We start from the raw sequence: 13434 nt of genomic DNA, 5'->3' as shown, positions 1-13434 counted from the left end.
GACCCGAAGCTGGACTCGGCTACTTCAAATGTCATGCCACTATAATCATTACCACGTCGTTTGGATTTGAGTGACTTGTGTAATAGTCAAAGGAATCAATACTACTGATAGTGGTCACATAGTATCGTATAACCCCAGTCAGGTATCCATGCTGCTCACGGATGTGCAACAGATGTTCAATAATATTTGATCTCATCAAATCTAATGGCAATACGTGCAAACACTAAAACGACACAGTGGCTCCAACTTAACGTGTATTCATGCATGTAAAATCACCCAAAACAGGATACGACTAAAGTCTGCCGACAAAGAGGATGTATCTACACATGTCGGTAGGCTACCTTTAGCAGGAACTGCATGGGGGGTTACATTAGTGTTTTACGCAGGATCCAAGGACAGAGCTACGGAATTTCAAACGGAGCACCCTTAGTCAAAAAGGGGCATATATGATGTATTCTAGGCACGCCCATTCTACAAAATGCACCGTACAGTGCATGTTCTATTTTGTGAGTGAGTGAGTGAGGTTTAACGCCGCTTTTAGCAATATTCCAGCAATATCACGGCGGGGGACACCAGAAATGGGCTTCACACAGTGTACCCATGTGGGGAATCGAACCCGGGTCTTCGGCGTGACGAGCTTCTATTTTGTGGATGGATGCGACTGTTGAGCTGTGTATACTCGCAGAGTTGGAATCATGGATGTGTGCTGTATGTGAGGTTACGTGTAATTATTGGTCGTCTTGAAAAACCAGTAATTCCACCAGTAAGGTTTGACTATACACTGCAGATAGAGAATCTTTTTCATGTCTAATCGAACTCAAAAGTAATCGTTTATTGCGCCCACAGGACAACGTATATCATGGGCTTAACGTTCCGACAAACGACAACAAACGGAACAAGGAACAATCATGAATCCGGTTTTATTCATCACCTACATTGGCAAAACTTCCCGACCCATCAACACCCGAGTGAAAGAACATCAGACCTCTGTTACCAATTCCGACAACAAATCAGCCATTTCCGACCACATCAAAGCAAGCCCCAATCATCAAATAGAGTGGTCTGACATCACCATTCTCGCTAACAAACAAACAGACTTCACTAAACGCAAGCTCACCGAAGCCATCCACATCAAACGCCAAAAGCCCACCATCAACCGAGACCAAGGATACTTCATTCCATCCGCTTATGATGCACTCATCCACCAAGCCCAATCTACTGTATAAACTCTGCTGTATAAACATCTCATTATTATTTGTACATCATTGGCTTCCACGCCTGTCCTTTGTCTACTCTCTGGCTTCATCAACTTTCTGCCTAGCCAATTATGTTAATTATGTTGTTTTCTTTGTTACATTGTTACATCCGGTATATATACACTTCCCCCTTCTTCATGTTCCGTTATGCTTGACAACGGTACACGAATCTGTATCGAAACGTCGCACTCACGAATAAAAGTTGTTATCCATAAAGTTTGTTCTATATTGTACTTCCCAACTTCTAAAATGCCACTCAAAGAAGTTACCTAAGATACCTTACGTAATACTCAGAGTTCAGTAGTGTTTCCTAGTAGCTTGTTATTATACATTATTTGTTGTTCTGGGGAGATTGTTTTCATTAGCAGATAACTGTTTAGTGCGTAAATCACAAGTCATCGCCCTAGCCCTGTATTTAGTTGTCGTGATTATGGTTCAGCGTCCACTGACACAGTTCGCAGCACATAAGTTCGTATGTAAATTAAATAAGGGTCTGCCAGTCATAGTGTTCCAATACCAGATCATGACTGCGTCAACCCCTAAACGATAACTCTGTCTAACATTAACGACATGAATAAGCCCATTCCCTTTACCTTACAGAGAACCTTTCGTCAATTTCCGAGTTGAGTCATATTCAAAACAACGTATAAGGTTTCTAATGTCGTTCACATCATTGAGAGTATTATTCCACGGTAGCACATGTTCTTCGCGGAAGAACTGAATTTGTGTGACATTAGCCAACAAACATGTGTACTTCTTACTTTCCACTATGTTATTCCCTCAATTGCCATCATCGGAACACTGACAGCTTTTAACACTCTTCCATATAGAGTTGCATTTCGTGACAGGTGATGGATCGATGGATCAAATGTGTAGCATGTCAAATGTTACTCAAAGATATCTGGTTACATTAACCAGCAAACATATATGTACACGTATCGTGTGAAGTTCCGGGTCACCTGAAGTCCGACATTCAATGGATATATTTCCATGTACAGATTTTATGGAAAACGGCGTTATACAGCGCTGCAGATTTCCAGATGAATTAAGAACTTTGTCTTCGTATGGTTCTTCAGTCCTTTTCTTACTTCATTCGACACATTCTCCTTGGATGATATGAAGCACATCTTCAACATACCTCAGTTCGACATCGTTTGATATATACAATTCTCTCGATACTGTCACGCTAATGTTTTGATTGCATACTCTTCAGTGGCACTATCCACTTTTGCCATGCCGTTCCCGAGCATGTAGCGAGTGTCAGTTTAAGTTGCACAGTCACTTGTAAACACATTTTAGAAGGGCTGTGAAGCAAGGTTTGATTCTGAAACAAATTGAGTCAACATCACAAAGAATTAGATACTTTCATGCCACACCGGGAAGTTTTAATAAAGACCGACCATTTGATTTTGAATGCAGTTTTTGTAAGAAATACATTTGGTTATTGTACGAATATTTTACCGAGATATATTGTACTAAACTGTGATTAAACATACTTTATTAAACTCAGAAAAACAACAACAAAAAACAAATCATGGTTGTTTCAAAAAGGATGCGTAGAAGTAGAAACGGTTCAATCGTCTTGGAAGAAACACACCTCCTTGTCGTAGGTCCACGACTGTTGTCCAGGGCAGCCTTTCTTCAATACAAAGGTGCCATTCTCATGGCACATGTCGTGCATAGCCGAGCCCAGAGTCCGGTCTTCCTTCAGTTGCCACCACTGGAACAGTGACAGCTTTGAACACTCTTACATATAGGGTTGCCAGGTGATTCTCTCGATGAATCAAATGAGTAGCATGACAACAGTTACTCTTTTGTCAAATATATCTGGACTCCTTGGGGAAGTTGCATCCCTCGTCATGAAGGGATATCCATTTAACGCTGCCATTACCACACGGTATGACAGCTGTATGAATATTATATCAATTAGCAGAGCAGAGAACTGATGTCGCGTACATTTCCGAGGATGTAAACGTATAGAGAACTGTAGAAAAATGTTCCATTTTTGTAGATTTCAAATTTGGCACAATGTAAGCTTAAGGCTAATGTACGGAGAATGTAACTCTGAGAATCAATCTGGTAAACACATTTTTACATTTGACTGAGTTTAGTTTTACGCCGCTTTTAGCAATATTCCAGCAACATCACCAGAAATGGGCTTCACACATTGTACCCATGTGGGGATTCGAACCCGGGTCTATGGCGTGACGAGCCAACGCTTTAACCACTAGGCTACCCCACCGCCCCTTCTGTTTTGAGAGTAACACGTAAATATCACGTATGACGGATGTGAGCAATGCGTTACCAGATCAGTTCCAGAACCTTATCTACAAACCTGATTCATACCCTGGCCGTGACAACCAAACACCCCCGGTTTCATCGACTTCCCCATGCTGTCCAGGCAAACAGGCTTCGCCATGTTACGTATCTACAACATATAGTCATCGACTGAGTGCGTGAAAGTGTTGTGAGTGAGTAAGTGAGTAAGTGAGTGAGTGAGTGAGTGAGTGAATGAGTATGGTTTTACGCCGCTTTTAGCAATATTAGAGCAATATCACGGCGGGGGACACCGGAAGTGGGCTTTACACATTGTACCCATGTGGGGAATCGAACCCGGGTTTTCGATCTGACGAGCCATCGCCTAATCCACTAGGCTACCCCACCTCCCCGCGTTCAAGAAGAAGGGCTGAATGAGTGGTTTGTTAGCTTTGAACAATATTCTGCAGAGATTCCACTCTCCAGACACATGTGTCCACTACATAAAGATTGTATACAGTTACAAGTATGTTTAGTAAGCATTGGTTAACAACTGAAATTTACGTGGTTTTAGTTATAACACTAGGGTACGCACTTCTCCAGCAGCTATGGATTTCACCGGCTCCGGAAACGGAAATACATTCCTCATATACCACCGGAAGTCGTGACAATGTAAACTCTCCCTAAGTCGCTTCCTGGCCGATATGTCTCCAAAGTCCTGATTCGAAAAATAATACAAGAACATTATATCCTTAAAGGATATTCGTACCTATTCATCTCACGTGTACAGTTCTTTTTTCTGATTTAATATGAAGTCCGGTACTATCACTTTCCCAATCGTGATATACTTCAAAACATATCAATAAATGAATTCATGTGCCAGTTAGTCAGTGAGTAGTTCTCAAGTTGACTGATGAACTCATCCTCGTATCAGGCAATCATGAGCAACACGGGTCGTGGAGAGTGAGTGAGTGGGTTGAGTATTACGCCGCTCTTAGCAATATTCCAGCAACATCACGGCGGGGCATACCAGAAATGGACTTCACACATTGTTCCCATGTGGCAAATCGAACCCTGGTCTTCAGCGTGACGAGCGAACGCTTTAACCACCAGGCTATCCACCGCTCCCGTGGAAAGTGATTGGATGTTTGACAAGCTTCACTCGTGAGAATATATAGGGATTGAATGAGTATGGTTCACATGATGTGCCCCTTGACACTTGCCCTCTGTTAAAAATACCCAGTAGGATGAAATGAGTATGTGCACGCCTTCCAGCCACCTGTGCGTGAGTTATTGTTTTACGTCACATCGGCAGTATTTCAGCCACATAGTGACGGGAACAATTTAATATCATAAATATCTGTCACGAAGCAGCATACCACAAAATTCGATTATAAAAACTAATCCTTTCTAGTTCTAAAATATTCTACTCAAAACAAATCGATATGACATTCAATAACATTAAAACACGAGCTATGGACCACCAGCAACTAAAGCTATCCACCTTACTGGGGATCATAGGGACTTACAGTACTTCAGCTTCCTGTATAGATCCCCAGCTGAATTTAAACCATAACATCAGACACGGGCAATTGTGCACAATGCTCGCCGTAAATCAAAACAATACAACTGAAGCAATAAAACTCATACTGCCTACATTGTACTCAGATACTATTATGACTAACATCCAATCATCAGGAGACGAGATAGTTACATACTTATTAAAATTATAAATTGTATCAATGCTCGTTGATATGACGTACTGCTCGTTGGAAGGAGGCATCGTACATGTACTCCTGTAGTCGTCCATCCACACCTCCGCAACTCTCATGTAGTTCCTCTTGAGAACGTTGACGCCTGTGCTGCTCCATTTAATGGGGTTCTGATAACGGAAGATATGTCCAACTTGGGAACATGGAATTAGCTCGATGGTTCCATTACACATCCAGATCTGATCCAAGAGAGAACATCGTAATATTTCACACTGTTGTCATGCTCATTTCTCAAAATGTCATGTTCAATGTCTTACGCAGATTCAATGATGCTTCAACCTATTTTAACATTTTTCAAACTATTATTTTCATATTTCGTTACGGTAAAAAAATCAGAAGTAATAAATTATATAGACGTTTACATATCTGAAGACACACGGCTACATGTTGCTGGCATTCAAAGCTTATGGGGATCCAGCGAGGGTATATACTTGGTAAATGGTGAAGGGAAAATTGCAACACTTATTATCAGCTGATTTTGAGATAGATCTTCAAGATGCCGCTAAAAGGATGCATCTTGTTCTGCATACATACAAACATGCATTTTATCCCTGTCTCCACGCTATGCACACAGTTATTCTACGAAAATGTAACAGTGGTTAACAAGATGCTAATGAGGGAACAAGAGCCACCAATGAGATGGTCATTATGTAATTTAGTTGGGAGAAGGGTCCTAAGAACAACAGAATGATGGACTAAAATGTGGGTTGCTTCAGTATCGAGTATGAGGTCTTGACGAAAGTCGTTTGTCTTAACCATATTCGCATTTGGATTTTCAAAGAGTTGACCTACAGGTACGGACAAAGGTTCAGAAGAGTCGCAAAGGAAATAAAGTCAGACAAGATGGTGTCAAATATCCTTTGTGTCCTACATTATACTGTTATATATTTAAAAGAGTACAAACTTAAAAAGAATGTAAGGCGACAGACGACTGGTTCAACAAGATGTGTACTTCGAGGATATTTCGAGTAATTTGAGAGCCAAGGTTACCTTGAATGAGAGTTCCATGTTTTCCCCTCCCCAGTACAGGAGTGCAGGGTCATAGGTGCCAAGTGTTGTGAAGTAATTCCTGTCAATGGCAAACAAACCTCCCGGCATAGTGGCTGACCTGTCACATAAAAGATACAGTAGTGACTGACTGAGTATGTTTAGTTTTACGCCGCACTCAGCAATATTCCAGCTAAATGGCGGCGGTCTGTGAATAATCGAGTCTGGCCCAGACAAGCAAGTGATCAACATCATGAAGATCAATCTATGCAATTGGGATACGATGACATCTGTCAACCTAGTCAGCGATCCTGACCACCCGATCCCGTTGGCCGCCTCTTACGGCAAACATTGGTTACTGAAGATCAATCCCAACCCGGATCTTCACTGGTATAAAAGATACAGTAGATTAAACTATGAAACTATTTTTTATAAATCTTGTTAAGCCTGATTGTACAGCTGGATTCGTGTTAGATAATCGAAGCATGTCATATTGTGTATTGGATGTGTATGTGTGTATATACACATCCAATATATCTTCCACCACAAGGTTTGAGGTTCAGGATGTAAACACCCAGTCACAACTGCTCATGATACATTTTAATACTCAGGATATCAAACACATTTTGTCTATTTATTTCCCCATAGAATATGTACTACAACCGTATATACTACCTTATAGGATCAGCAGTGGACTTGCGCAGTTTCTCCACGCTCTCTGGGATGAAGATCCAGGTGAAAATAAGGTTCTGCCAGTTGAATACCCCTATCTGATTGTCCATAGAGGCGAAACTGCCAAAGTGGTCCTTGTCAATGTAGGGAATATGCGGGAAGGGAACGTTCTTCGGGTTCTCAGCGATGCGATCAAGCAGGGGTTCCAGCCAGCCTGCAATAGGGGGCACAGGCAGGTCTGATTAGCGGCATCCGTGTGGGTGTGGTGTCTAGTATGGACGTGCGACATCGATTATGACAAAACACAGGATATTGTTTAACGACGAGAAGAGTACGAAATTGCGGGACGCGTATGAGTAGACAGACATACTGTCTAAACCCCTCTTAACCTTGAATAGACAGCACATATAGAATGCATCAATCATTAAAAATACAAATCAGTACTTATAATATTAATTGTGTTGTGTTCAACATTTGAACCTTATTTACCTTTTACTCTTCATTTGATGATGTCAATTCGAGTAGATGTCCTCTGAATCATTGTTTTACAGGTCATCGAGAAAGTCTTTCAAGGAGACATTATACCTCTAAGTAAAATCGTTACCAATGCCCTCTGTGTAATCAAATCATTGTATGAAGCATGCCACAGATTGTTTGACGCATCATACGTCCATTAGATTGGTTGGTTGTTGTGTGGCCCCGCACTCAACAATATTCCAGTCATATGGCGGCGATCTGTAAATAATGGAGTCTGGACTAGACAATCCAGTGATCGCCATCATGAGCATCTGTCTACGCAACGACGTTAGTCGCCTCTTACGACAAGCATGGGTTGCTGAAGACCAAGTCTAATCCAGACCTTCAAGGGTAACTTCCATTAGACCAAGTGAGGACATCAATAGGTGCCTTGTGGAAACAAATGGCTTCGACGAGTCAACTACAAGTGCAGCCTATTGACCAGATTCTATATATTCAAATACCTCGGACGGATCTCTGATGTCCAGTTTGACTTTTTTTCAGGGAAACGTTCATGGTCACCGTCTATTTGAATTTTATATATGTGATATTGCCTGTTGGTTTGGTTTATGTGATACACACATATATAGAGGTCACAGATACGATCGTTTCTGTGAATACGTCATATCATAGTACGGTGTGGAAATGTGGAGTTACTCGCCGATCTGGAGACGTGCTGAGGTGCTTGAACTCAGAGTAAGTTGTTGTTTTGATTACGTTGCCAAGGAATGAAAAATAATAAGTTTGTAAACATATATTACTCAAATCCATGCTCCAATGAGTTTTTTTAGAGGTACGATTACTAAAGCATTTTTCTTAAATAAATACTGCCCATGATATACTCATAGGTTTAAGTAGTAGTACCTGGGAAGCACTCTACATGCGAGTCTAGGAAGACTAGGACAGGACCCCTGGCGATCTCATACCCCATCAGTCGGGCTCGGGTCAGACCCTCCCGTTTGGTTGTCCTCAGAATCTTCACCAGAGGATAATCCGACATATATCTTTCCAGGGGACCTTTAAGATAATCTGCAGGAGGCATGAAACAACAATATTCAAAGAGTAAATATATTGTTTTTTATTTAGATGTCTTTATATTTTTTATTTTTTATTTTATGAAGGTACATTCATTTGCAAAACTGGATTACGAACATTAATCTAAATGACTGACTGACTGACTGGCTGAGTTTGGTTTTACGCCGCTTTTAGCAATATTCCAGCAACATCACGGCGGGGGACACCAGAAATGAGCTTAACACATTGTACCCATGTAGGGATTCGAACCCGGGTCTTCGGCGTGACGAGCCAACGCTTTGACCACTAGGCTACCCCACCGCCCCTAATCTAAATGAAGGCTGTGGTGTGTCAGATCTGCTGATTGTTAGGGAGCGAACTATGTCTAAATAACTTTGCGAGTGTGAATAAAATGGGTTGAGGCGTTCTGTATGAACGTATGAATACAGTTTCAAACGTCTTTCGTGTACCATTTCTTTCGGATAGTATATATACTGAGGGACAAAAATAAGGGATCACGTGAAAGCACAAGTGTTTATTATGTTCCAGGTTTCTTCACAAGCTTTGTATCGCGCAGCTTGTGACGAAACCTGGAAACAAATAAAGGAACACTTGTGCTTTCATGTGATCCCTTATTTTTCCCATCAGTATATATTTATATTTCTCAATCATCAGTCAGCAGGTTACATTGTCAGTATCATGTCGTCATCTATCTCCCTCTCAGATCACATGTGCACTCCTAATTATGCCTATAAACGGCATGTTCAACATCGTTCCACGTAACGGTTAAATGCTCCTGGTAAGAAGAATTTGAAAAATTGCATTGATTGTTTGTTGTTTGACGCGGCCCTCAGTAATATTCCATCTATATCTCTTTGATGAATTGCGAAACTAAAACAATAGATATAAGTAGTTGTGTATCTCCTGTCATTGGTTCTTGTAGACAGATCTCGAAGGTCGTTGTTTGGTTACAAGCCTGCATATGGTTTAAGTTCCTTGATATGTTAGGACGCTGACCTTCATCACAATACTTGGCATACTGTACAAACTTAAGTTGTGTAATTTCTGGATGTAAAGCTTCCACCCCAAAACATAAATAGCTGGTGCGTTTTGATCTGCATAGCTTTAGGACTTGTCGTAGAGAGGTCATCGGTAAGCACAAAATGGTAATAATTCGTCAAATATTAGCCATAACACAATTGTGCGGCTTTCGAATGAGAATTTCTGCTTGAGGTTATTTTTGCGAAAAAGTATGGTTATGTACCACCCCTTTCGTATTCCAAATCTGAACTGCTTCACTGTACCAAAACTTGCCGCAGGTGTCTACAAATAGGGATCGCGATCAGTCTGTTACCATACCTCGATGAAATATTCATACTGCTCTTAATACTATACTTATCGATATGTCGATACTTGGTCGAATACTGGAGGGTGAGGTGATAGTGTTGGAATTTTGCTGATCGTTGTGTGAAGCAACATATATTTCTTTCTGAATTGCATATTCGCAAGATGCAACTGCCTCCTGATTACTGCAATATAGGACGTCATTGCTTGTGTTGTTGATGAGAGACGTGTGGTCAAGTAGTCAATTGTCACTATACAGAAACATTGATTTGACTTGATAAGACTATCACTCCGCAATGTTTCGTGATACTTATATGCATAGAAATATAGTCTCACCAGACGAAGAGAAATCATCTACGAGGATAATCTCCCGCAGCAGATGTGATGGTGATCTGTCCAGGATACTGTGGACTGTCCGAAGCAGCACCGACCATGCCTCGTCTTTGAAGCAAATGATGACGCTCGCCATGGACAGGTTTGGGCGGAATGTTTGAGCCTTACATCTTACAACAAAGACAACTAATACAGATATACATATATCAATCACATTGCAAAACGTTGCTCTGTCATCTATACTAATGTATATACAAATTCACAGAACAAAATAAACCATATGAAGAAAATGTTTTTGCTCCCGTCAGAATAAATGTATTACGCACACAGGATATGACCTTGCAGATAAAAATAAGCTGGAAGCCACACTGCATAACCCCAGTGCAACATTCAGAACATTGATTGTCACAGTAGATACGTACTCTTGTGACCTCGTGTCCCGCAGACGTCGGTGTACGGAGATTCTGTCACTGACGTAGACGTTGAAGTAATGCACACGGAACATTTTGTCCATTACTTTCTTCTCTGTGGTGTTAAGTTTAGGAATGTAAGGCACACCAAATTCTCCTGCAACAACGTAGGTGTGGAAACATCAGTTTCAGTTACGTGCAGCAATCGCAACATCTTTTGATAACCTTTCATCATCTCGTAAACATGATGCGGTCATGAAAACAAGACAAAGATATTTATAATTGGTTCGCAAAAAATGACCAAAGGAAAGCAACGGCCATTATCCATAATTGAAATCCTAACAGTGACGTCATATTGTGACTTCATGTCATTACCACTGGCAGATGGCATGCTCATTTCCATGCATGTCAGCATATTCTACTGCGAGTCACGTCTAACGTCCCTGTACGAGCTACACAAGAGTTAAGTATGATGGAAATATTTATTATTGATAAGAATTAATTCTGTCTCTTTATACTGTAATACAATAACCACGTCCCCAATGCCTGGACATCTGCGGAATCAGCTCAGCTTCACTTGATAATTACGTATATCATGCCCATACCGATAACAATAATACTTACCCGGACCATTTTCGGGGCTGTCTTTAACAAACTGTGGATATGGTATGTCCGAGACTTGTTTATGGCGGAGTCTCTCACTGTCTACCTCCTTGTCACTTGGCAACTGTACCTGAACACCTTCCAGGTCATGTTGGGACCCATCCTTCCTTGCAAGAGCCTTTTCTTTTATTTGGTTCAGTAGGGATATGTGATCTACACTTTGCTGAACCTTATCTTTCGTGTTATTCCAATCCCCGGCAAATCCTGGTCCATTATATCCAGATTCGTTTGAATCTCTCAATGCCACACCATGACGGGCAAATGTGACACCATTGCTCTCTACCAGTCCATTGTCGTCTTTCTGATTGATTGTTTCATTATCAAGCGCTACATCAACTAATGTTGCAATAAGCAAATATGCGGTAATACCCATGCAAAGAAGTGAAAAGCGAAACATTAAGCGAAAATATTTCCTCATGTTTAGTAGTACTATAACACACGGGGTTTGGATATGCAATTAATCCACTCGGACTCAGGTCTGAAAAGGAGAAAAGAAAGGTATTAGGTTTAGTTCGTGAGCTCATGTTTCGACATTGTGACGTTTTTACGGATATTGTGACGATTGCGAAAATGTACTCTTAGTTTTAATTCAGGACTGACCACATTTCAACACTGAAGTATGACAGGGCGATGTAAGAACCTACAGGAATCAACGGCCAAGTGTTGCCTTACTCTGTACTTGCTCTCATTGCAATAACGAAGTTGACTACCCATCGAACTTGGTTTTCCTTCACCTATACAACTTCTAAAATGCCTCTCAAAGAAGTTAGGTACTGTCACTCCCCATGGTTCCTAGTATGGTGATCTACCTTCAGTTGTTGGCAATCTGGCAATAGTTTTTTTTTTGTATTGTCATGTATACTTAAAATATTTTAGATTTAATTACTAGTTTTATATTTATATCTGTGATAATCCAGTTGTTTTACTGCCCTTCGTTGAAAGAATTTTATAATTTAAATTTAATTGCTCATATATTTTAAGTTGATTTAGTCACGATATGGCTGAAATATTGCCGATGTGACTTTAAATCTTAACTCACTCACTCACTCAAAGAAGTTAGTCTGTATTGACACTTGCATCTCACCACAGGACTGAATGGAGATGAAAACTCAACTATAAAATTAAATATAATAATTATAAATATTAAATATTATATTATAAACGAGGAAGGGCGTGAAGACGAACCACATACAGCAAATGTTTTATGATCGGCGAAGAAATAATCTCACGTTGATACGTTGAGATTCTATCACATTGTCAATGATAAATAACCCGGAAATCAGGCTAGAGAAGCTGGATTTGAAAGGAGCTTTGGTAAATATAAATATTTATCCTATTTATGTGACGATATGAAATAGGTGTTAACACAAAAAACACAGCCAGCCTCCAATTGTTTCAGATTATCTCGATGTGTGTGTGAAACACTGAAACATTAAAACCATCACACAACCAGGATTCGAAATAAACCTTCATTCATACTGACATCAATAAAATTTGATAATGAATAATTATTTGTTTATGAAACATTAATAATTATTATGTATATAACTTCGTATTTCTTCATACCTGATGCATGTTCATATCCTCTACAGTGCATAATCCATGTATCTGAATAGATGCTTCACTTACAGAGCAAGAATTGGAATGATTATATTTTCAATAAACACGTCTGTTTGCATAAGGCAACACTTACAGCAGTTTGGTTTGAGGGTAACAGGTTGTTGCAGACCAGGTAGAAGTCAATTAAAGGCCACACATGTGTCACGGACAACGTCATTCTGTTGCGTATGTACAACGTGACCAATCAGGAGTATCGGTTTCGTGTAATCGATAATTGACCCTCAGTGTTAGGGAAATGTGCAGGGGCGTTCATTACAGGGATCGTTAGTCGTGTTTTCTGACACATCTATTCTTCTACTAGCAGCAGGTGGTTTCTATCAATGTATTAAACCCACATTTAACGCGATCATTTTAGATCGAAGAATATACATGCGTAATCAAATATATATTATAGACCGATTATAGAGGATAAAGGCAAGCATTTATGGATATCAGCATCTTCATTTTGAGGAAAACGACGTTTCGGGGTATATTTTGTTATATATTAATGAAAAACCGATGAAACAGATAACTTTATAAGTACATGTGAAATAACAACAGTGATAACATAGCGAAGGAAGCCAGTAGTTAAATGGCGCCGATTGTATCACC

At 40.3% G+C, this 13434-nt stretch overlaps 2 protein-coding genes across 2 annotated transcripts; both read right to left on the bottom strand.

Moving 5' to 3' along the window:
* Nucleotides 1–900: 900 nt before the first annotated feature.
* On the bottom strand, nucleotides 901–5304 carry LOC124267610 (polypeptide N-acetylgalactosaminyltransferase 13-like). The gene is made up of 6 exons (XM_046702575.1): nucleotides 5276–5304; nucleotides 4108–4230; nucleotides 3592–3684; nucleotides 2854–2976; nucleotides 1526–2580; nucleotides 901–931 (listed from the first exon to the last, which is right to left on the bottom strand). Exons 1-5 carry the CDS (start codon nucleotides 5300–5302, stop codon nucleotides 2443–2445), a joined length of 504 nt encoding a protein of 167 aa, XP_046558531.1. The 5' UTR covers nucleotides 5303–5304; the 3' UTR covers nucleotides 901–931; nucleotides 1526–2442.
* LOC124267615 (polypeptide N-acetylgalactosaminyltransferase 5-like) lies at nucleotides 5305–12895 on the bottom strand (the record flags this gene model as incomplete). Its single annotated transcript, XM_046702577.1, has 8 exons — nucleotides 12790–12895; nucleotides 11185–11701; nucleotides 10573–10717; nucleotides 10154–10320; nucleotides 8324–8488; nucleotides 6947–7157; nucleotides 6275–6392; nucleotides 5305–5463 (listed from the first exon to the last, which is right to left on the bottom strand). Coding segments are annotated over exons 2-8 (1422 nt in total), but the record flags the coding sequence as incomplete, so codon positions are not given.
* Nucleotides 12896–13434: the final 539 nt, after the last annotated feature.

The sequence above is a fragment of the Haliotis rubra genome, unplaced genomic scaffold (genome assembly GCF_003918875.1).
Source record: "Haliotis rubra isolate DU_JTF1 unplaced genomic scaffold, ASM391887v1 Scf1323, whole genome shotgun sequence".
In the NCBI taxonomy this organism is placed as follows: Eukaryota; Metazoa; Mollusca; class Gastropoda; order Lepetellida; family Haliotidae; genus Haliotis; species Haliotis rubra.
Note: the sequence above shows the minus strand (reverse complement) of the source record. Positions and strands in the feature narration are given on the sequence as shown.

Excerpts from the sequence above, each read along its gene's own strand:
- LOC124267610 (XM_046702575.1), bottom strand. The coding sequence starts at position 5,302 with ATGTACGATGCCTCCTTCCAACGAGCA. Across the intron at positions 3,685-4,107 it reads AATCCATAGCTGCTGGAGAA|ATACGTAACATGGCGAAGCC; the intron begins GTGCGTACCCTA and ends TATATGTTGTAG. Across the intron at positions 2,581-2,853 it reads CGTGGACCTACGACAAGGAG|AATCAAACCTTGCTTCACAG; the intron begins GTGTGTTTCTTC and ends AATTTGTTTCAG.